Here is a 25,566-nt window from a genome sequence, read left to right on the forward strand (position 1 = left end):
ATTTCACTCTTGATCATGTTGAGTTTGAGGTGTCTGTTGGACAGAAGAAAAGAAGTACACATGTCTAGTGGGACCAATAGATCTAGAACTCAGGCAAGAAATTTGTAAGCTTCTGGAATGGTCTGGAGCAGCCTTTTATTTGTAACATTCCTGAGTTCCAAATGAGTGGCATTTCAATAGCTGGAAATCATTTGTGCTTTTGACTTAAGAGAATCACCACATACTTCTGGCTCATGTAGCTGAACTTGTATGGCTTATGTTAGTTGGATTTGAAGGAAGTTTTAATACAAACAAAACTCACAAATCTTTAGGTATATACATATTCAAATGTGGAGCTCAAGTAACAATCAATTTGAGGAAAACCAATATTGTGAAATAAATACTGAAAGTAAAACTCTGAAAACATTCAGGCTAAATTCATATGTGATACACTGAGACATAACATTTTATTATCACAGTTTATTCAGCCATGAAAAATCAGTTGCTTTTCTCTTTCTACCAATAGTTACTACCCTGAGATTTTTTTTAAGGGCATAGACAGTGATCATTAGTGTCATGCTGCCTTTGTGAGTGATGTTACTAATTGATTTTCATGATAAGACAGTATCTACATGATGAAAGGTATTTGTTGTTTTGTCTTTTAAACACATGGCAAACAAAGAATACCACAACACCTTACTATTCATCACTGAAAATGAAACGGATCTAAGATGTTCAAAGGAATTCCACAAAACGAAAACCATTGACATGACAAAAGCGTGCATTTAATTCAATGCTTTGCAGAGATACATGACTAAAGTTGTGTGCATGGCTTGTCCTTTGGGATGGTCCCAGCTGTTTATTTTTAAGGAAAAAATAAAAATGGAGCCAACAAATGCAATTAAGGAAAAAAAAAATCCTTGAGACATAAGGGGACCTACATGTTCTAGTCTAAGAAACATGCAAGTATTACAAAACATTCCAGATACAGTATGACAGATGAACAGTGAAAAGGCACTGGAACAATGCTCCTTCTTTCCGAAACAGGAAGTCTAACAGTTATGTTTTCACAAATGGTATTGATGAAACCATCTTTATTTTTAAGAATTTTTATAGAAGGAATTTTAGCACCATCATTAAAGGAATAATAATAATAATACATTTTAGCCCTGCCTATCTCCAGTCTTGGAATGATCACAGAAGCATAGCACCTTTTAGAATCTAACATATAAACAAGAATAGTAAGTCCATCCCAGCTTCCAGAGATGAGGTAGCTCATGCTAAGAAATATTGGGTCATTTTTCCTATGAGAGTTCAAAGGCCAGATGTTCTCATTCCAATTATCACATTTGATTAGAGTCAGCTCCACAACTCTGAGTTTCTAAATCTTTATCTTCATTATAGGCTTCAGGAAGATGAGATTATACATGTGGAAGACTCTCAACTTTGGGTCCTGAATATATGTTTATAAAGTTCTATGGAAATTATTTTGCATTCAATGCTTCTTAAACAAGAAAGTGCAAATGTATTCAAAGGTATACTCCTTTAATTTCTATCTATATTGATAAATTGAGTCAAGAGGGAAAGGTAGCTTTAAATTTGAATGAGAAAAAAATCTAGATTTACCACACTTTACAAAAATTTAAGATCACTTTTTTGGTAGAAATTCCACTGAATATATATTATTTAAAAGTTCCATTTAAGACAATGAGAAACTGATTTTTTTATGGTTCTCTTTAAAGACTCTCTGTGTTAGTCATACAATATCAAGACATACATGTGGGTTTCAGTCACAAGAATAAATATTTTGATTTCATTTCTAATTGATTATCTGGGAATGAGAGGTCACAACAGGGCACTACCTTCTATTTTTCAAACTGCAGCCACGTGAAATAAACATGTGTTGTGGTTTCACATACCCCACTCTTTAAGCTACTTGCCAGGAAGAAGAATTTTCTCATAAATACTAAGCAACTTTGTCATTATATTGAAATAAATTGAAGAAAACAGAGATTTATTTATTCAATCAGTTTACTTTTTTTTTTAAAGGTGGTCACTGTCATTGGTCATCTTAAACCTAAACTGCTGTATTGAAAAAATATTTTAAATCAATTAAAACTTGAGGATTGTAAGTAAAATAAATATTCTGAAGGATAAGGCCAGGCACTTAAGACCATATATACAATGCTGATGCAGAATCAGCCATTACTTCAAGAGTCTCAGGATCAGCTTCAAACAGTCAGAGTCTTGTGAATGGTGGTGGTCACTGGTGGCGGGGGTGGTGCTCATTGTCGGTGTATCTCGGCTTGCTTTACACAAAACAAACTGGCCCAATTTCAATGCCAAACTCTTGGTCTGTGCTGCCAACATCCACAGGGGCAAGATCTATGATGGGCAAGCGAGCCACATTCTGTGTTCTATATTCGAAGATGGTCTTGCCCACATTTCCATTTCGTTTCTGAAATTCAGTGGTGCAATGGGTTAATAGTAGATACAAATCATTCCAAAGAGGTTAGACAGCAACTTCCAAACCAGTTTTTATAACATAAAAGCAATGATTTTTAGAGCACTACTTAAAAGTAAGAGCACTGCTGACATGAGTGAGGTACTGGCGTCCCTCGCAGGCATTCCTCTCATGCTTTAAATAGAGGAAAAGCCCTTTGTTCTATTGGAGCTTCCCAATGGTCACACTAACTACATAAACTTATAAAAGGCTTTTTTGGGTTTCACAAGTGAGACCATAATTCATCATTAAATATCTTCCTTTTTTATATCTAGATATTCAAAGGGGAAGACATAACAATCACTAAAAAATATAAGGTATCTCAGACTGATTATATACTTTTAGAATCAAGGAATTTTAAGCATGGGACTGAGATTAAGTAAATTATGTAACTTGCAGAAGAACTAAAGTGAGTTTGCAGAACAGCTGTAGAGATCCAGTACTTTCTTTCTGGTTTTACATTAAAACCTCTACTATGCTTCATGTCCTAACCGTATTCAAGTTTATCCTAAGGAACAACTATAAACAAACTGCTGTTGCATTTATATACAGGGGGAAATTGCCCCCACTTCTGGTGCCATGTCTGTGTTTTTAACAAAACAAATTTTTATTCAACCAGATCAATATGGATCAAAAGTACTTACAGAACAAGTATCGTGAAGAACAATATATCTGAACCTAATGTTTCCCTCTGCTTTGATGTCTAAGTCATTTGACCCTTTGAGAACCACAGCTTTCTTGAGGTTCTTGGCTTGATCATCCATGTATCCTACACTGTTTTTACAGATGTAAGTAATGTTCTGGGAGGCTTCTTTCGATAAAAGGCGCAAGAAGGTCATTTGGGTAATGGCTGCATTAGGTGACTGGTGGTCTCCGTAAACAAACTAGAAAAACAAAGAGTCTTTGTTATAACAGTGTCTATTCCTCTTGAGTTCTCGTGGCTGGGCTAATAAAACTAACACAAGACAGATTAACAGGAGAAAAAGAAACAACTTTAATTCATGACACCAAGGTCTCAGAAATGGGACCCAGGAAGTGGCCAAAGCAGGCAGATTTTATACTTTTTTAGACAAAGAAACAATAAATTTGAGAGTTGACAGAACAAAGAAACTTAGGTTTGGGTGCTTAAGTAGTAAGGAATTTAAAGTTTGGGCTTGGGGAATAAATTAGTAAAAAAGTAGTAAAGTTTGTGTAGGCTTCTCAGCTCTGAATTCCCTATCTCTGGTGATAAGGCCGTCTTTCTACCTCCCAGTACAGGAAGGGCACCTTTCACATGGGAGATTTATTTCCTGCTTTCAGGAAGACAAAGAGGAGGGTCAAAGTGTCCTTCTTGCATCAACCACTCCTTAAGCCACTTTAATTAAAAAAATCAATATGGCGTTGAAGCATATCTTTGGTGGCCATCCCTGGGTCCCAATATATGTAATACTGATGAGTTTCATAGCACTATGTGTGTGTGTTGATCTCAGAAAAATTAATTTTAAAGAGTATTACTTTTATTCTTTCATATAATAATATATTCTACAAAAAAATCTTAAAATTTATATGAACATTCACAAGTTAGAACTTTTGTCTCCTTATTACCCCAAATAAGTGGTATGAAACCAAAGATAATTATAACTTACCAGAGAAAATTCAAGTGTTTTTAAATTTGCTTCTTTGTTTTGTTTTTAAAAATCTTGAATATCACTTTTTACAAGAAGTTATATACTTGAGCACAGGCCTGGCTGTTCAATCATGTATCAAAAATACCTCATTGTTTTTATTGCTAATTATAATAAGAATAAGGACTTAACTATTGGTATAAAATCTTTTTTAACCCAACTGTTATATATTTGTAGGAAATATGAATTAGAAATTTTCCATCAGCTAACAAAAACAATCAAAAATAGTTTCTTACAAGATGTTTCCTACTCATCTACGTCCACCTTTATTTTCAATGCTCCTGTTTGAGCCTTCTACATGATATAACAACTAAATTACATTTCAATTAGGTATATTTAAGCTTTTAGGTTTCCTGTTCATTAAATAATGATAGATTCTAGTATATCCTGCACACACCCACAGTGTCCTCCTATCATGCTGATTATGAATATGAGTTCTGAGAAAAGTCAGGAGCAGAGTTGAGAAGAAAATCTGAGTTCAGCTGCCGTAAGGAAATTTGGAATGAAATAGTCAGATAGCAACAGGAAGCGGCAAGGCTGGGTGAGAATCCAAATACTGGACCGTGAAGGAAACAGGGGGCTGGACTTAGAAAAATATTAATACAATTTACATAATTAGAAAAATGTCTTAAGTTTAAGTAATACTACAAAGTTTACAAAGTGATTCAATTATTAAAAATACCATTATAGTAATTATCTAATATTTACCCACCACTAGCCAAATACTAGATAATATACAAATTAATTTATATAGACACCCTCACTTTAAAATGGCAAAACGGATGCTCCAAAAGGTTAAGTGACTTCCCAAAGTCCCAAAGGCAGTAAGAGATGCAGGTCTGAGTCATCTAGGTCTGGATGCTAAGCATAATTCCTGTCTTTCAACTATGGCAAGATCCCCTCAATATAGTCCACAGTCAGTGTCACATGCACTAAGGGAGTTTACATGAAAAATAATTCCTTTTGTGCATTCCATCAATGGGAAAAACAACTTAAAATGTCACATTCAAAATTTATGTTAATTTAACTCATAGTAACATTTATGCAAGGATATTACAATTTTAACTAATGAGAATATGTGACTGCAAAATTGACATGATAAAATAAACTTGGTCACAAAATAACAGCATAGTCCTAAATAAATACTAAAATACAGTAAGTAATGACAAGCAATGAATACAATTTTAAGTAAGCATATGAAATTACCTGAGATCCTCTATTCATATCAAGACCATACCAAATAGGCTTATGATCAGGAGACTTGCTGGCCCACCAGGTTTTACGTGGTACACTGGATGGGTTTGCTGAAATACATGTTTCTCCTGTTTCCATGTTGCAGTAAACTTTGATTGCATCTTCAGCAGATCCCTGGTTAGGATCAATCCAGTACTCACCTATTTTTCCAAAAGAAAAATATTTGCTAAATAAAAAGAATTTCAAACACGATTATGAGTCTCTAAGAGAATTAACAAGAGGGTTTAAAAACATGCACCCATTGATTAAAAACTCTTTTAAGAGAGAATCCCAGTTAAGGAAATACTCTGCACCTAGGGAAAAAAGTAACTGTCATGCATCTGGGTCCTTTATACATGCCAGGCCCATTCTAAAGCACCTTGTCGAATGTACCCAAGGCTCAAAACATACATGCCAAAGAAATATCATTATAGCTATTTTATGGACGAGATAAACCATACCAAAAAGATAATCCATAGTGAGTAAGCGACTTTGCCAAAGTGAATGTGTTCACATTAAATTTATAAAGCCAATATTTTAAAACAAATAATAATGGGATGTAATAAAATAATGTATTGTCAAAAATATGAACAAAGTAAGTAAATGAGTCAAACTGCAATTAGAATGCTATGAATTATCTCACTGGCTCTATTTAAAATTGATCTTCTCAAGGATAAGAGATTTTTGAAGCAGGCAATACCAAGTGAGTGCTTGGTGCTAGATATACAGTCAAATAAATACACACACAAGAATATTTTTGTGCATATATCTCTATATACACATTTGTGTATATATTTATATTTTGTATATATATATATAAAATGTACACATGTAAAATATACAAAATATCTATATATAATACATGTATATTTATATATGTATATATATAATTTATGTCACAGTATCATATGTAAAATATGTATAAAATATATAATATATGTATCTATGTATAAAATATGTATTAAAACTGCATTTTAAATGAAATGAAGGCACATTTATTTGGCAGTGGGCTGTAGACTATAGAGTTGGTAATCAAATCGCCTATTCTGCAGAGATAACAACTTCAGCTATCCCTGTCAATGTCATTTCAACGTTAATTGAAATTCCTAAGTATTTCATAGCTCATTCCTATGGCCTAGGATCCCTCCCTTTTCTCCAGGTCTTATTAGATTAAGTAAAATGATAGAATTTTGCAAACTTTATGCATGGTTTATGCAACTAGGGAAAAAGACTATTTAATTCCAAAATATTTTATAACATCACATAACATAATCCTGCAGCAGAGATTACTAAAGTGCGATTTTATAGAACATTAAACTACCTGAGAGGAATTCCACATTCGCATACATTTGGGAAATAATGTACACTTTACTCTCCTCTTGATGATCTAACTATATATGTCAGCCTGTTAAATCCTTGAGAAATATTGAGGTAACTAAGTATGTTTAACCTAACTTAAGCAAGTATTCTCTACATTTATGTATCACCACAAAATGCTCAATATTTTAAGACTTCTGGATGGAAAGGAACTCCCACAATGAAACTGGATCATTAATAGGATATGTCCCCTATTACAGCACATATCATTACACCCCATAATTTTTCTTATCATTGGCTGTCCCCACCACTAAACCATAAAGTCTGCGACTGTTCACTGTTTTATCTCTTGTGTCTATCACTAAGTAGATAGTGAGTAAAATATACTGGAGTGCACTTGAAAATAACATGTCAGGAACAGTGGCTTCTGCTCAGATGGGCAGCTGCCTACTCACCGCTCTTCTTTGCAGAATGGCAAAGCTTTAGGTCATCACAGGTCCGAGCTGGGTGCTTTTTAGAGCCGTCAGGGCTGCGCATGGTTTCAATCTGACTACTGAGTGACTTCAGGGTAGCGTGGACCCCTGGATCAGTTTTGTTTTTGTCATCGGGAGCTGCCTGATCTTCAGTAAACTCCGGAAGGGGATCCGGCATGCTCTCATCATAGTGCCCCATGATATCCCCAAGAGCAGCTGTCAGGTGGCCAGGGGGGCCCGGAGGGCCAGGTGGACCAGGCTCACCAGGAGGACCCTAATTTAAAAAAAAATGGAAATACATTTAACACATTTTGAGGGTTTCGTTTTTCCACTGAACGCAAAGGCCTCGATGGGACTTGGTGTATAGAGGGAGTTACAATTTAACGCCCCAAATTGATGGTTCCGAGAGATCCGTGACTTAAGCTTTCCTTTTTTTTTTAACTAGATGGTTCTGGCCTGTGAACATGTAACATGCCAAGGATTACAAGTGATGCATAACTATTTTCAGGCAAGATATCTGCAAGTTGGCATCTGAAATAAGTAAAAATCAAAGCACAAAGTATTCGCTTTGATGCTTACCCTTGAAGATGTAATAATTTTATCTTAAGAATATGTAGATATGTACATTCATTTCCAAACTATTTGGGGCAAGGTGCAACTAAAATGTAAAATGGAAATACTGGACAGAAGCTGAATGAGGAGATACAGAGGAGTTGCTGGTGCCAGTTCCATAAGACTACACATCGACACCAAGGAAATACACACAGGACACGACCACAGGAGAATTCCCCCCATTTCCAAATAAGGGGAGAACCACAGGAAATCTTTTTATGTGCATCACTTAGTGTGTAGATCAAAATTCTCTGAACTAAACAAAACTGGAGGAAGTTGTCGTTATCCCTTTCATTATCAAAACAATGGTGTTCTCATACTTTTTTTCTCCCAAACAAGAACCACTGGGAGTGAAAGGGAGATAAGCACAAAAAGCAGCAGAGGCTAGAAAAGTGGATTTTCTCTATTAAATTTCCTTCTGCATTTTCCCAAGGAAGAACTCAGCAACTTGAGAGGACCTGTCAACACCCTGATGGGACGTGTGGCCCACACCGCTCGTGGGGAGCACATCCTGGCAGTCAGAGGCTGGAGCTCTATTTCCGGCTCTGCCACTCGTTATACGGCTCTGGATGAGCTGCTTCAGCCTCTAGTGGGGGCACTTCCTCACCTTCAACAGACTGTTAGATCTGTTTTTTCCCTCACTAATTGATTCCATGCATTCCTTTATGCTAATCTCAGAGGTTTTCTTCTTTTCTCCTATCAGGGACTACCAAACCACAAAATAAAGTCGATCAAGAACCACACAAGTTAGAGGAATTCTTCCAATTCTGCAGCTGTTCTCCATTTAAAGTTGGGAAATAAACAAACAGGAAATATTCCTCTTGACCATAGGAAAGATAAAGCTATTCTTTCCATGTGATAATTAATAAATATTTGGTTTAATGGTATTTCCAATAAAGGGCAGAGACAGGATAAATAAGAAAAGGAAAATAAGACCAGAGAGGAAGAAACACCAGGGAGGGACACCTAGACTCACACACACGCACACGCGTGCACACGCACACACACGCACACATGCACATACATACGTGCATGCAGGACAGACAGATGAGAGTGTTTCCCGAAGTTTGGTTTCTGAGAAGCCAAAGTCTAAGTAAAGCAATTTATAGCTTTATATAATCCTCAAGTTGATACTATTGAAATTTTCATTAAAAGTTTTCATTGAAATCCTTTCTGAATATCATTTTCAGCAAACTTCAATTTCATACCCTTCACTTCTAGTATTTTCATGAAGGATTACATTCATCAAATCTCACTTTTAGTATATTGCCATTTAAAGCAAAGCAACATTTTCATAACTTTAATTACAACACAATCATAACATGCCATTGCTCTCACTGATACCATGTGAAGTCAAGGCCTGTGTAGCTTGGACTCTGATTTTAAATACTCTGAATAATTTGTATTAAAATGTTTGAAATAGTTTCTTAAACAGACAAGCTCTTACATGATTTTTAGGCTTGTTTTCAGAGTTCCTTAAGTCTTTTGTCCATGCTGCACAGACACTCCTTAGATGGAAACCAAGCTATGGGAACCAACAGTGTCACTTGCACACAAATCTCTGTGATTTTACCTCAGGTCCTGCTTCTCCAACACTGCCCCGCACACCAGGAGGCCCGATGGGCCCAAGTGGCCCAGGATTCCCTTCTTTACCTGAAGGACCAACTGGGCCTGGAGGACCCTGCAAGAAATGAAGGCCATATTTTAGATTCTGTGAAGAAAACCTTTACAATGTCTTTCTCTGATCAAAGAACTATTTTTTTATGGAGCTAACACAATGATTGCTCAGAGTCATTTTCATAATGACTAATAAGTGGAGTTCTAGCACTTTCTACTATTTACTTACTTTATCACACATGAATTCCATGCATGGCAAAAGACTAGTGTCAGTTAAAGACTTTAATGGACTAGTCATCTACTTTTATTGCTAGGAGCTGTTTCATCAAATTTCATGTTTTGTAAACTTAATTAGAAATTCAATTAACTAGGAGTAAGAAGATGACAGAAGTTGGAGTATTTGATATAAATTGAATTTGTGTGCTTATACCCCAGATTCCCATCACATCCTAGTAATTTTGATACTGCTGGTCTCAATTTTATGTATGATTTGTTTGCACTGTATTGAGACATAGCAGAAATTCTTTCTAATGACTTTCCTAAATAATTACGTGTATCAATTGTCTGATGGCATTAATGACCTACTGAAGGTAGCACTAATACTAATGTCGAATTTATAAAAGCTTCAAATATTGGTTTCATTTTGTGATTTGCTTCTTAATAAGCCATATGCCAACTACTTCTGAGGCACTATTATAATTAATTAAAGGAAAAAAATACACCCAGCTTCAAAGTCTGTCTTTACTTCATGGTAAATCCTACTATATTATCTCAAAGAGTGTGATTTAACAGGAATTTTAATAAATACAGAGTAAGGAAATGAACTAGCAGATGAGTATACCCATCCTAGGTAAGAGATTTTCATGTGGTTTCATGAAGTAATATGTCATATTTCAGGATATTTCTACTTGAAGGTAAGTGCTGAATGGTTTGTCTCATATATTTGCTGCCAGTTTCAGAGAACCTGGGCCAACTCCAGCTTCAATACCGTGAAAATGATACTTAAGCACTAACAGTATGTCACCAAGAGCATTATTTATACCTGCAATTTATTAAGTTTTGTTACTTACTCTTGGGCCAAATGGTCCAGGGATTCCAGCACTGCCTTGTTCACCATTTGGACCCTAAGTAGGAAAAAAATTTAAAATGAGGCCAAAACATTTATAACCCATGTTTTACCATTCTCAGCTTTATTTTACAAATTTTAAGTCCTGTCATTGACCTTAGCAGCATAAACTACTTTCATAAAGTCATCAACCTCTACAAGTTAAGTATTGGTCTACAAGTTGACCCAATACTTAAGACAACTGTAGAAGTAATGGGCATATATCCTTTTCTTTTATTTCTTTCCTACAAAATATAGCTGATATATGGGAAATTATATTGGGCAATTAGGTAATTAATTATTCATCAAGATGTTCTTTGAAAATGATAAAAAAAAAGTCCATTCATTTTATAGACAAATGTTCATGCCAAGATATCTGTGTATTTTCACATGGAGGGCAAATGATGCTGAAAGGAGTAACTTACAGGAGGTCCAGGAAGACCTTGAAGACCAGTGAAGCCTCTGTGACCCTTCTGACCTCGGTCACCTCGGTCTCCATGATCACCTTTGTCACCGCGAGGTCCCTGGGGTCCCTAGAAACAGAGTTGTAGCAGGGATATTGTCTGCTGAGACTACAATTTGCTACAATTTTATTTTGCCCAATTGTATTTGCCATAATTTTGAATACTATATTTTGTATCAATGAATATATTTACTTATCTATATAGTATTAGACCTAGGAATTTTTGTCTATTTTTCTCAAGGAATGAAGGTGATTACTAAAGGTATAAGATATATAATAATGCTTTTCTAAAGATTCATTTTTAAAAAATGTTTATCCTATATTCAGAATAAAATGAGGTATTTTTAAGTTTGATCTAGCCTATCTGAAATATTTTCCAAAGATTATATTTCACATATTTAACTGATATTATTATGTAAAAATACTGCCACCATATACAGATTCTTTTAAATTAAAACATGAATTATTTACTTATATTACTTCTAAGAAAAAAAATGTTTACTAAATTTGCATATGCAAGTAAACTAACCAGATATGACAGCTTGGACTATATTAAGAAACTGGCCATATCTGAAAGTTGCTAAGGGAGTAGATCTTAAAAGTTCTTACCACAAGAAAATAAAATTTGCAGCTATGTGGGATTATGGATGTTAATTAAACTTACTGCGGTAATCATTCCACAGTATATATCTACATCAAATCATTATGCTGTACACCTTAAACAAATACAGTGTTGTATGTCAGTTATAGCTCAATAAAACTGTGGGAAAAATAAGAAATTGGAAAAACTTGTTTGAGCAAATGAAAGAGGAATATCATCATCAAGGCACTCTCCTCTACGGAAAACACAAAGAAACTCTCTGCTATCTTCATGTCTGCAGTATCTGTACTCACATCCATCAACCCTGACCTTGAGAAACCAAAGAAAAAGCAATACTTAAGAATCTAACTGTGGGATAGGAGCTACATCAAGAGAGGAGGTGAAAATTATCTGATCAGTCTTATCAGTCTCATGCTTCTTGTTTGTTTGTCTGTTTTTAAGTCTTGGGGAATAAAAGCAGTTCCAAGGAACTGGTGGTGGTGGTTCACAGTAAACTGACAAGGAGCATAGGGTCACCTACTATAGGGGAAGCTTCTGTTGTCTTTAAAGTTTTCCTAAAAGAGAACTGAAACTCTATCAGCCTGACTTTGAAGAATGTAAAATATCATCAAATAGACTGGCTCTCAGGTTAATTTTTCCCTTATTAGTTTTTTGTTCTTATTTTGTTTAGTTCTTAATTTTTAGTTTGGATATCCTAATTGTCAAACAGTATGAGAATCTTTTTTATAATAAAAATAAGACTAGATCTCAGTAAGTCACATATTTTATATAACAATGTAAATTTAAATACTAAAATCAGTCTGACTATTTTTATAGTATCAGAAAGGTTATTTTATTTTGGAGATGCCCCCAAATTTCATAATTAAAAATAAACTAAACCAGAAAGCACGTATTTAAGTTATTAACTAGAGTTCATTTAATCATGAAAAACAAACAGTAACTGTCAGAAAACCATTCACTTGACATGCTATGTAATAATGAAATCTTCTAATTTAATAATAGGCCATAATTTAAGGCTTTAATTGTTCTTCATGAGTATAGATATTGATTTATATAACGGCTATGAAAGAAACATGGCCTACTAGACTGCCCATAAGAGATGATTCGCTCATGATAAGATGTCAATATAATAATCCTCATTCTGGAAGCAAATGTAAATAGCCAAAAAAATTAGAACACGGACAGGGCAGTCTAATTGAAAATAAAACATAATATTTTCAAGTGCTTTTCAAGTTTACACAGAGCTTCCAAACCCATTTTCCCATGCAATTTCTAGAAAATCTCAGCGAATGGCTCCTGTTATTTTGGAAAAAAACTGTGACTAAAAGTTTTAATTGATTATTGAAATAATTCATGGTTAAATTCAGAACTCTATTAAAATTATAAAAACAAATAAAACTCCTGGGTATTATTTTAAAGTAGTATTTTGTCTAAAGCTTGAGAAGTTTGGTAATTTTCATGTATGAGTCTTAAGTTATACTTCTTCTTTAGGAGTATATTGTATGTAAGAAGACATGTATTTCTTTAAAAAAACAGAAAACTTACAAGTAAGCCACGTTTCCCAGCTCGACCAGGTGGTCCTATAGGACCTCGAGAACCCTAGAAGAAATTTTCACAAAAATCTAATGTAAAAATATATATGGATATATTATATAGATATAGAATTCAAGATTATGTGTTTGTAGTTGAACATTTATGTATGTGTATCTAAGTATATATCTTATGGCTACTTAATTAAAATCAGGCTAACGTTCCTAGGTATGAGGATATGAATCTAACCCCAATGACACATCTATAGTCAGTTTTATTAATGGACTTCACTGAATGAAGATCACCTTAATTGATTACATAAACTGTTACTTGCTTAAATTTAATATGATGCATACTTACTACATTTCCATAAATCACGACATTTTTAGATACTGGAAGTCAAAGCATCAGGATTCTTAAATACCTACTAGAAATCAAATTTTTAAGACTAAAAAAATTAATTTATAATTGACTATCATTCTTTGTTTAGTGTCCTTAATCAAGCACATATGTCATTGTGTGCATGCACGGATGTAGCTCATAATATAGCATATTGATGTTTATAACTGTCAGCGTGAAATTGACCCTCCTTACCGGATCTCCTCTTTGTCCTGCATCTCCTGGAGCACCAACAGGGCCAGGAGTTCCAGGGGCACCCTGAGAGCCTGGCAGACCCGCAGGCCCAGGGTCTCCACGATCGCCCTGACAAGAAAACATGATATTATCCTTTTAATGTTTATTCTACTGCTCATGCTATTCATGATTTTAAAAAACATACCTTCTTTAAATTTATTTTTATTTATTATTGTACTTATATTTTACTTACATTTACTTACTAATAAATCAAATTGAAAAGAATAAGATTTTTCTCCCTGGTTTAATCCTTCCCCTCACTCTCACCCTGTTGTTCCCATAGGGTATAGGAGTACAGGAGTGGTAAGCTCCAAGGTTCAGCACGTTTCTTAGGTCAGTGAGTCTTCCAACTGGGGTATTCATATATTTGATATAAACAAAGAATTTCCCAGAGTGTGAACACAGGACAATTTTAAGGAAACCACATTCCAGATGTTCAACTTCACCTATGTTCTTTCTGCTTTAGAGCATTCTTCCCTACCTTGTCTTTAACCACCACCCTTCTCCCATTTAGTGAAATAAAAGCAGATACCATACCATCTGCAATCTTACTATGGTGCAATGCTCCAAAAAGGAAACACCACTGGGCATCAAACTAAGGATATTCCCAGAATACACAGTTTACTTGAGAATAAAAGCAAAGCGGTATTTGGAAAGAAAGTGGCTCCTCCTGATTTTATTTAGGAGACCCAATTAAGACAAGGTTCCAAATCTTATTTGTCTCTTTAAGAAGTCAGAGATGAGATCACTACTATGTGAATGTATTAAATGTAATTATTTGACTTGAAAAATGGAGTCAGACCTTTTTTTCTGACAAAAATTAAACATTTTAAATATTATTTGACTGATTAGTTTGACCAGCAGGATAAACTTTCACAATTAGGTCAGAGAATGGACACATAATACATTGAATAAGCTTAACTGGCAACTCTAAGATTTTGGAAAAAAAAAAAAAAGAATACACTGAAAGCACATATGCATTTAGAATTTACCAGGAATTACATCCTTTGCAATTATTAAAACTTGTGATTAAAATAAAACGTGATGGCAACTTAAAATATGCTTAAGGGTTCATAGATTTTCAAAATTATACTGGGGGTATATCAGCAAAATCTTTGAAGACTACTGCCCTAGACAATATATACTGACCAACGGAAAAGCCAGATGCCAAAAGAATTTATGTTGCCTGGATTTACAGCAGATGGAGGTGGTGGGAGGGTGGGGGCGCTTACCCTAAGATTGCTCAAAACTCCTCCTTTCCCTCTCTTTAAGCGCTTACTAGAGACTTTAAATACATTATATAAAACCCAAATGCCCAATGGAATTGGTATTAATCATATTTAAAATATTTAAAAACTGACATTCAGAAAATTTGTTCAAGATCATTTAGCTAGTTGCTGAAGGAATTAAGATTCTAACTCAGGTCTCTGTGGTTTCAAAATTCATTCTGCTGCATGTTGAGCTCTTGGAGGAGAAGACATCATAACAGACATTAGAGAGGGACTTATTTTGTCTTCCACTTACTACTATGTAGTCCGAGACAACTGTGTGACTGCCCAAAGAGACTAGAGCTTCACACAAAGTTGGGGATGTTTTCAGGTTAGCACATGTTTATTTAAAAACACATCATGAAACATACAATATTTAGAAAGGCATGGTTCATTTCCTCATGGGGCATTCACTTTAGGAGGTGAGTAGAGAAATTAAGATGTTTCACAGCTCTTTTGTGCTTCCACACTTTCATGAATGAGTTTGAAATTCAGATTACTTCCTACGTATCCTCATCCAAAGCCTTCGTGGTACACCAAATATGAGTGCAATTTGTTTTTCTACTGTTAATTAAAAAAAAAATGCCTTCTCACTTTGCTGTGTACCCAAACCTCGTTTCATTTACAAGGTCTACACAAATTATAACATCACAAGAAATATTGCTACTATCAGAAAAATCAGGCTGCACTGGGGTTGGGAGAAGAAAAACAGTTTTTTAATCTTTAGTATTACAAAGATTTCAAATTCACATTACCCAGATTTTTTAATCAAGAAAATTGTCCTTACACGTTCTCCAACCGCACCATCCCGTCCTGGAGTACCATCATTACCAGCTGGACCCTATAAAGAATCATATTTGAAAAATGAATTAACTGAGTAATAAAAAAATCACATGCCAATTGCCAGAAAAAAATACAGCATGCTTTCCACCTCTCTTCCATATTATAAATTAGCATTTATGGAAATTCCAGTAAAAGAAGGTCTTCTGCCATCTTTCTATTACTTTGATTTGCTTGTAAAGTTATTAACACATTCTTACATTTCCTGATGCCAATTTTAAATACAGTTATATTTAAGACACTGTATTTTCCACTTAGAATATAGTGCCTATGAAGTACGATGTTACTTCTTTTCCCTGCCGTACATATTTCATATCCAAGTGTTACGAATGCCCAGTTATTTACTATAGCAGCTCTACTTTAAAAATGTTCTGGAATTTGCCTCAAATTTGGGTTCTTCAGTGTTTGGTGTGGAACTCCTAAATCTACGCTCAGGTTGGTTTAATCAGCCTCTTCAGTGGCGGGTCCAGAGGAGGTGCCACCAGATGGGGGTCCTCTGCCACCAGGGAAGCCCCCAGATACTCCTCCTGGTATGCCTGCTGCACTCAATCTAAATTCTTCATTTCTATTTTTTTTATTTTTAAAAAAGAAAGAATAGTCAAATTCTTTTAAATAAACAGACAACAATTACATTCCTGGAATTTCATGTTTTGTTTGTATTACCAGTGAATGGTTTTCCTCACTTTTACTGGCCCAAATAACATCCTTAAAGTTTTAAAATAAAATAGCTGTTTAGATATTAAATTACTTTCTAAAATATTTAGTCTCCCTTTCCTATTTTATTTTGATGTATTTTTAAGAACTGTATTTTTACCATTTGATCAAAAATTGCTCTAAAAGTTATTGATTGCTTCTTTCAAGAAAATGTGACATTAACTGGTGATTTACTCCTTAAAGCACTGAACAGAGGAAATTCCAACCTATAACTTTTCAAATTACCTTTCAAAAGCTGATTTCCTCTCAAAAGAGCCTAAGGGAATATGATATCCATAATGGTACTTTATAGAGATATTTAAGTAAAATGATCTCTACTTAACTTTGCCTTTTTCACAAGCTATACCAATTATATTAATCATATCACCATCAAACTTGGCAATTTTGACAAATAAGCCATTACAGAATGAAATAATAACAAGAGAAAAGATGAATGGCTGTGTCCTTTGACCTTCAAAACAATTTGGCAACAACCTAAATCAACAACCTAAAATACTTGGCTCCAGACTAGATGAAGGTCAGTGCAAAGTCACCAATTTCATTACCTTTTCCTTATATCATCATCTAGTCAACTCTCTAGGGAAGAAGAATACATCAAAAGACATCACTAGGAAACTTCCTTCAGGTCAAACGTACAATTTCTAAATGTCTAAGCTGATTTCTAATTAAAAAATTGTCCCCATGACAGCTGGATAAGGAGGGAGAGCAATTTTCACTACAGTACTTACTTCAGGGCCAGGTTCCCCCACAGGGCCATTGGAGCCCGGGGGTCCCACGGGTCCAGGTGGGCCTTTATCTCCTGGTGCACCAGTTGGTCCTACTTTTCCTGGCGTGCCCTGAAATAAAAGTGTAAATATGTCAACCAGTTCTGAAGAAGTTTAAGAATGCCAGTTCATATAAAGGCTACGTTTATTCAAATGGCACCTCAGTCCTTCTTCTATAGTAATAATTGTCCATTAACCCACAACACCCACGTCACTGTAGGGCCCTCTTAGAGGCATGCTCACTTCTCATCACACTCATCCTGACCTTTCAAAGGGACTCAGAGGTATCCTTTGCACCAACTTGAGTTCATTTTGGGTTCTCATCCAACGTTCTCATCAATTCTGGATGCCCTTCTTGAATCTGCATCACTAGTAAGATACACTCATCCTTCTTCATTTCTGCTTTGTCTGCTCACTTGATCTCTATACCCTGGCAGTGTGGTCTCGCTATTGGGAGATTTTACTTCCAGCTTCCCTGGCTGGTAACAGTAAGACATCTCTTAACTCCTGGTTTGCTAGTTTCAGATCTCTATTCACACGACCCCAGCTCCAAGGTCCCAGCAGTACAGCTCTCTGTCTACATTCCATATAAAAACATCACATTTTTTTCCCCTCAAGCATGTAAACTTTCAGCTGTAAAATTTAGCCTCTTCAAAGCTAACAGTGAGTCAAACGTTTATTCATACTCCAGGGAATATGAGATTCTTAGCGCCCTCCAGGGAACAGGAGATTACTTTCAGAATCCCTCTTTATAGTTCACCCCGCTTTCACCTCCAGTATTACTTTAGCTTAACTATTTCTTCCCTTTGATGGTTTATGAAAACTTACTCTCTGAACCGTGAAATACAGATGTTTCTGTTAGGCATGTTTATTTAAAAAGAGGCTACCTACTCATCAGGAGATGATCCCCCTCCTCTAGGTCCCTGGATATTTTTAATCTCTAAAGAAAGATTTAGAGTCACCCCAAATCCATATCCTTATTAGTCTACTTCTCTAGTCCCAGGGTTAAATAAATATATTTTTCAAAGACATTCTAAGGTACTTAAGTAAAGAATTTGACATTTAAAGTCAAAAGGTTTTAAAGAAACTCAGAATTTGTGTCTAAAAAAGACTGTAGATCTAATTAAGAAAAAAAGATAAATCCTCTCTTCACAAATTATTATGCACATAACCAATGCCGTCACTTACTGCTGGGCCTGGAAGGCCGGGCATCCCTCGCTCTCCGCGCTGCCCTGGCATGCCGACAATTCCTCTTTGCCCAGTAGTTCCAGCTGGACCAGGGGGACCATCTGGACCCTAATTTTAAGGACAAATTATAATGAGAAATTCTCCAGGGAAAACTATGTGCAAGTACTTCACAACAGATCATAGCTTTACAGATTTTTCAGTATGAGACAAAGTTTTCTGTTTCATAAAACCACGCTACATACGAGTAGCCATAATGTGTAATTCACACTAAGCCTCCAACAATATTTAAAGGTGAGAATGGTTCATTAGTTGGAAAGGACCTTGAACATTAATGTGAATATTGGTAGAATAAAAGGTAACTATTTAGGCAAATATTTTTCCTCTTTTTAATATGACAATTTTTTTTAAATAAAGAAACAAAATACGGCTTTATCTAAACACCTTAATGTTGAAAAATCTGGATATTAAATAAAATAGTCTGCTTTAAAAATTTTTTCTTCATTCAGTACAGATACAATACATTTTGTAAACAAAAAATGATTTCTTAGTTTTTGAGCACCATATCCATTACTGTTACATTTTTATATCTGTACATATACTTTTTTCCTAGAACCGAGAACTGTAAATTAAAAACCTACAGAGCACAATGCGTTAGAAAGATTACAAAAGTGCCCAGATAATGTATAAACAGCTTTTTCGTGGCTGTCATTATCATGGGTTTCTATTAGTAAATCTCTCAGTTAGAGGTGGTCTAGAACAAAGATGCCAAACTTACAGGTTGCCCATCTTCTCCTGGGTCCCCTTTGTCTCCTGGGCCACCAGGGGGGCCAGCTGGTCCTCGATCTCCCACTCGTCCATGAGAGCCAGGGTCCCCACGAAGACCTGGTGGTCCCTCCTTCCCCGGTTCCCCTAAGGGCCCCGCAGGTCCTGGAGCTCCCTAGTATAACATAGAAAGAGACCGAGGAGGCCAAAGCGGAAGACACGTTAGAGGACCTAAAGCGATGGTCTCTGCCTCAGAGGTAGAGTCCCAAGCCTCACAGGGTCATTTTTCCTGTGAGAGAATCAGTCACGCAGTGGATTTGAACAAAATGAAAAAACAGAGCTACAGATTCACTCCTCAGAGAAAAATCTAAATTACATACAGACAATTACTTTTGAGTCATTATTAAAAGTGTGCTGACAATATTATAAATCAACTATACTTCAATTTAAAAAATGAAAAATAAAAGTGATGTGGAATTCCCCAAAAAAAGTGTTGAAACTAACTTGAATTTTCAAACTTCATAAGGCTCTGCCCCAACAATGAATATATATTTTATTCTGTCTGATCTGATCTTCTAATGAAATAATACTATTTATGAAACACAATTTTAGATTCTTCCCAACTGAAGGAAATGATTATTAGCACACAGTACTGTTAGTATTTAGCACCCAAATGAAGTAATAATGAAACATTGTGGCTAAAAAGGACTTGGAAGTAAGCTCCTCCGAGACACTGGATGATTAAAGATGGATTTGCTTTGACAACATTCCAGTGTGAATTATTGGGACAAGAGTTGCCAACATGGACTAATAAATCATTAAGGGATTAAACAAAAGAACAAACAATAGCTCAAATATACATGTGTATCACACTATAATAAGTACATATACGTGTGTTTGTGTGTATTTTCATCTGTGTGTGTAATTACTCCACTGTCAATGATTTGAATTACTGATTTGACTTACAGCGGGACCTGGAGGCCCAACTCTGCCGGCAGAACCAGGAAATCCTGTGGCACCCTAGAAATATAATATCATATAAGCAATTTTAAAATAACAATTAATTACATATATTTTCTGGGGTCTATGTTTTTACAGAAATATTTAGGTCTTTTTATTCACTTCCTTATTATGACCAATACACTTTTTCTTGTATCCTGTTTTTGAGAATAGATCTGGATTCATTGGTAGGAAGGAGGCTATTTTTCTTTTTCCATTTTCCATTTATCTTGTACATGTACAAGTATGTCCAAGGCTAGGGCTAAAATTACATTAATATTTTATGTAACAGAATTATATAAAGTGCTTTCACATTATTCATTCCTTCTTCCATAGGTAATATATTATTTATGTTACATATGAGGCAGCTGGTTCTCCAAGATCATAAAACTAATTTTAACTCAGATCTCCATCGAAATTAAGTTCTCTTTCCACTACAGAATAGTTTATATAACTAAAATTTTGCTGTTAAAGCTTCAAATTAACTTTAAAATGGCCATGAAGCACTAGCTATCTGTAATTAGTTGTGTGTTATCCCCAGAGCTTCAAACCAACTTACAGGTGGACCCTGAGTTCCTCGACCACCTTTTAGTCCAGGAACACCATTAGGACCCTAAATAGAAAGAAAGAAACAAACAAAAAAATCAGTGTAGTAAAGAAAAATGTTCTAAACACAAGGTCTAAACGCTGGGCACTGGACTCAAGTTGTGTTTTGTTTTGTTTTTTTAACTTACATGAGGGCCTGGGGATCCTGCTAGACCTTGTGGTCCAGGAGAGCCAGCATCTCCCTTCTGTCCTGGCTCTCCAGGTTCACCTTTCACTCCAGGCTGCCCATCAGGACCCTACATCAATTGAATAAATAGTCAATTGATTATAACACTAACAGACAAATTATTTCATTCTCATAGTAATTATTGCTAACAGATAATCTATTCATGTATTGTAACATGGTACTTTGTAATCAGTATTAAAGACTAAAAGAAAAAAAAAACCCTGATGAGATCTTTGGAGACGGTCTGAAAAAATGTTATCCCATCACATTTTTATTATACTTATTATAACAAATAAGTATATAATTCAAAATTATACAAACTCATCCCTTTTAGGGCCAGTTCATAAAAAAAGTACTGAAAATGAAAATATTGCCTAGAAAATGATAAGCTTTCCAGAATCCTGGATACACTTTCAAAACATAGGACAATGATAATTAATTAAATTCATTGCTGTAACAAAAGGAATATTCATGGTAAATTAGGGCTATTTGAAAATCATACCTGGGGTCCAGCAAAGCCAACAGCCCCAGTTGGGCCGTTTTCACCACGAGAACCCTAGAAGAAGACAAAAGATTACTGTAGCTTTCTTATATTATTCTAAAAAGAAACAGTATTTTAAAATACAGTTATGCAATTTGTAATATCTGGAAATGTACATATGGAGAAATTGGAGGTAGTGTTTGAGGAAGACTCTTAAGAGTGATATAGAGACAGGGGTCATAAGAAAAAAAATTTCCAAGGCCTTAGGTCTCAAAGAAGCTTCTAATTATTTAGTGAATGAGCTGCTTACCCAGACTTAATAGATGTATAGAAATAATGCACTGATTTTTTTTCAACTTTAATGAGAAAAGTAAAAGGTAAACAACAGGATAAGTAGCCTAATCCAATGGGCACAGTTTTACATAAATACCAAGACAAAATGATGAAGCGTTTGACTCTCAATCTCATAGTAAAGAACATGAAAATACTGTGACTTACAGGATTGCCACGGGAGCCAGGAGGGCCAACTAACCCTCGAGGGCCAGGTTCACCCTGGAAAGCAGATTTTAGATGGTTATTGTCTAAAGCAAAACATAAGACAACTGTAGGACATCGGGCACTATGTGTGGGGCAGACGGGGGAGAACTCTTGAGATGATCTAGCCCGACTATCATATTTTATGAAAGAGAAAACATAATGAAAAAGAGCCAGCTCTGATTTTGAGTCCACAAAATAACAACTTGTGACATTACCTTTTCTCCAGTGGGACCTGCAGGACCCGGAGGACCCAAGGGACCCGGGAGGCCCTGTCAATTAACAGAACACAGGCATATTGAGGAAGCGAATGCACAGAAATCTCCATGTTTAAGTTAACTAACTAAGAAGGGGCTATTTTGTTACGGCTTGGCTGCTTTTGTAAAACACTACTTAAAAATGATACAATCTGTACATTCTCAGTATTTTTCTATTTAGTCTAAAACAATTTCCACTGGATTTTCCACAAAGTGTTTTAATCTCTTTCACCCAATGCAACTCATCCATATGTAACTGTGTCTTCAAACATAAGTACTACACTAGGGCTATCCTCCAATGTTTCTGTTTCTTAGCCTGTTTAATTTGCTAATATCTATTTGAAATGTGACTATCGACTGAAAGGAGGCTTTTCTTCTTTTGTATAGAATACTATATTCTTATACCAGTGAAATACCACTCTATTTTTAAAAGTGAAATTGTGCTATGAAATGTGTGTGGAATGCGGTTTTCTGCATTTCTCCTGAGATGAAAAGGAGTGGCTCTACCCAGCTACACTGAAGTTGCCAGCGATCTTCAGCTCAGAGTGTAGGGGCTACCACGTGGCCTTTTCTTGACACGTGGTCACAATCTTTTAAGTGCTGCACTATACTGGAGTCCCTTCTAAAACAAGTCTGCTCTCTGAAGTCTGTGTGTTCCCTCTTCATAAGCAGCCCAGATACTCGTTTGTCTTTTATGTATTACTGAAGAAACTCGAGGAACAAAATGACTTTTTAATTTTATATTTTTGACAAGGACATGAGAAAACTGTGATCTTCTACTCTCTGGATCTATAATGAAATAATATTCTGCCAATCATTTACCTAAGATCCTTCCTTAAAGAATTAGATTAAATCCAAAGATGAGTTCATTAAATTCACAGACTTTTTTCATACAGAGAAAACATTATTCATTTTTCCCTTTACTGTGGGATTTCAGCAAATGCTCTGCTCTGCTTCTTCCCTAAAACAACATACTGCCCTCACAAAAAATAAAGCAGTCATTACTTAAGTCTTGATCCTATTACACTGCATCTTCAAAGTAGTTCAAAGGAACGACAGATGTATTTCAAATTTCCCCGTAAAATAAACTGCCACTGCACCACTCCTTCAAATAGTACTTCACTGCTTACGATGCACTCTAGGCCAACTATGATGTAAAATGCAAACAACAAGCCAGGTTTACTTACTGTTTTTGAAATATTAAATCAAATATTAGATTTAATTAAAAGGCAAGAGACATTTAATGTTCACAATGTGCTAAACTGTTTCACCTTTAATTAGCTTTTAGAAAAAGAAAAAAGGGATACTTAACACTAAGACTAAAACTTTTCTATAATTCACTTTCTTTTTTTAATCAAAAATTGTACATTTAATACAATCAATGTATTAACAGTGACTCAGTGGGCAGAATTAAAATATTAACAGAGCTCAGTGTTATCTCTTTTTGAGTAGTATGACTACTATTGTCAGGGCGTAGCATGACAGCTAAGAGCAAACCATGTCATCCTGAAGCAGACACTTTATCAAATATTAGGAACTATTTCCAGGAAATGCTGAATGTGTGAGCAACCGTAACCACCTGCTCTTACCTGAGATAAATCATTCATGTATGAAAATATGCTATCAGTCTGATTGTCTGATTATCCTTAGAATTGCAAATACATTCTATTTTTGAGGACATAAAGCTTGTTAAACATCAGTTTCTGACATGACATTAAACAATGCTTTGGGGTCTACCATCCTGCCTTGCATGTCACTTACTCAGCCTCTTTATGGATGAAAGCATCAGTCATGACTCATCATGCAGTAATTTCCTCATCCCTAACATCGGGGTATTGAGAAACATTTATCAGACCTTTGGCTGTTCTGTAAAACTCTACTTGCCTGCACTGGAATGAGGTCTAAGATGACTCATTAGATCAGCATTTTAATACAAATAAACATGGCATATAAAATGAAAAGATGATAAAGAGGGCCCCACCACTTAAAGCACCAATCTCATGGGCACAATAAAAATGTGTCATATTTCATTCTCAATAATGAGACCACCATGGAAACAGGAACCTTATTTTGGAAAGTTCAGGCAAATTCATATAATAATGATGATACGGAGTCCAAGGCGAGCTGCTGAAAGGAATGATTTCACTTACTCTTGCTCCATCATTTCCAGCTGTGCCCTCCGCGCCTTTCTCTCCTATGCCACCCTGGGAAAACACACAAAACACCACTTGTTCATTTAATCGTCTTTTTCCTACACTGGCATGGAAGCTTCAGGAGAACAGGGTCTTATCTTTTATGTTCATAGTTGTATCCCCTTGAGCCTAGACCAATGCCCGGGGCTGTGTATTTTATCAATACTTATTTATTGAAAGAATGAATGAATGACTTGTGACTCAGGATGGTAGCAGTAAAAGTCTGCCCAAGAAATCATTAGCAGCAGAAAGTCTAGATGGATGAACTAAAGAACCAAACTTACTCTGTCACCCTTGGGGCCGGGAGTTCCTGCAATGCCTCTTTCTCCCGGCATACCTTGAAGACCCGGTGGGCCTGTATCTCCGGGGGTCCCAGTTGGTCCTGGGCTGCCCTGCAATGAACCAACAGTAAGTGAGCTCATCTATATAATAAGGTTGAACCACATGGAATTCCTGTTTCGGCAGGTCAAAAATCACAGAATCTCAGCAATTTCACATGGTTCAACCTAGTGCTTGTATTTTTCATTTGGGAAAATTGTCTCCAAGTTCATTTTTTAAAAAAAGTCAGATCTTGCTGCTTTGATTATTGGTTTATGTTTTCAGCTTTTCTCTTTGGGGAAATTGGGTACTAATTCAAATAAAAATGATAGAATTGCCTTTTTCTTTTATTTTTCCAGCAACATCATAAGAATTCTAATAAAAAAAAAAAAGAAGACATTCCATTCTTTCTCTAAAGAATCCATGATATTAAGCTGGTTTTCAGGCTCATTCAACAATTAAATTGAAGCAGATCTTCTCCATTCACTCTGGCCCTTGAGGATGATAAGGGATCTAATGCAGGAAATGATTTTTGTCTTATAATATATTGCACTTTTATATTTTAAAAATGCATACTTTTATATATTTAGTAAGCAGAACTGTGGAAACTTAAGGAAAATGGAGCATATGATTAGGAATACCTCCTAATAAATTATTCAATTTCCTTTTCTTGCCTTTGCTTATTAACACAACTCATTAATAAAATTTATATAAATAAATATTAGAAATACGTTTGTATATAAGAAT

At 35.4% G+C, this 25,566-nt stretch overlaps 1 protein-coding gene across 1 annotated transcript in view; it reads right to left on the reverse strand.

Annotated features, from left to right (window-relative positions):
* Positions 1-742: 742 nt before the first annotated feature.
* COL5A2 (collagen type V alpha 2 chain) overlaps positions 743-25,566 on the reverse strand; it is a 128,246-nt gene continuing 103,422 nt past the window's right edge. Inside the window, exons 34-54 of the mRNA XM_006209993.4 lie at positions 24,786-24,893; positions 24,460-24,513; positions 22,271-22,324; positions 22,017-22,070; positions 21,540-21,593; positions 21,000-21,107; positions 20,825-20,878; positions 20,233-20,286; positions 19,280-19,441; positions 18,505-18,612; positions 17,281-17,388; positions 15,786-15,839; positions 13,692-13,799; positions 13,113-13,166; positions 10,929-11,036; positions 10,469-10,522; positions 9,355-9,462; positions 7,152-7,443; positions 5,353-5,540; positions 3,127-3,366; positions 743-2,437 (exon numbers count right to left, since the gene is read on the reverse strand). Coding sequence (XP_006210055.1) covers positions 2,291-2,437; positions 3,127-3,366; positions 5,353-5,540; positions 7,152-7,443; positions 9,355-9,462; positions 10,469-10,522; positions 10,929-11,036; positions 13,113-13,166; positions 13,692-13,799; positions 15,786-15,839; positions 17,281-17,388; positions 18,505-18,612; positions 19,280-19,441; positions 20,233-20,286; positions 20,825-20,878; positions 21,000-21,107; positions 21,540-21,593; positions 22,017-22,070; positions 22,271-22,324; positions 24,460-24,513; positions 24,786-24,893 — 2,271 coding nt within the window. The 3' untranslated portion in view covers positions 743-2,290. The remainder of the gene's footprint in view (positions 2,438-3,126; positions 3,367-5,352; positions 5,541-7,151; positions 7,444-9,354; positions 9,463-10,468; positions 10,523-10,928; positions 11,037-13,112; positions 13,167-13,691; positions 13,800-15,785; positions 15,840-17,280; positions 17,389-18,504; positions 18,613-19,279; positions 19,442-20,232; positions 20,287-20,824; positions 20,879-20,999; positions 21,108-21,539; positions 21,594-22,016; positions 22,071-22,270; positions 22,325-24,459; positions 24,514-24,785; positions 24,894-25,566) is intronic.

This window comes from Vicugna pacos, chromosome 5 (assembly GCF_048564905.1).
Source record: "Vicugna pacos chromosome 5, VicPac4, whole genome shotgun sequence".
In the NCBI taxonomy this organism is placed as follows: domain Eukaryota; kingdom Metazoa; phylum Chordata; class Mammalia; order Artiodactyla; family Camelidae; genus Vicugna; species Vicugna pacos.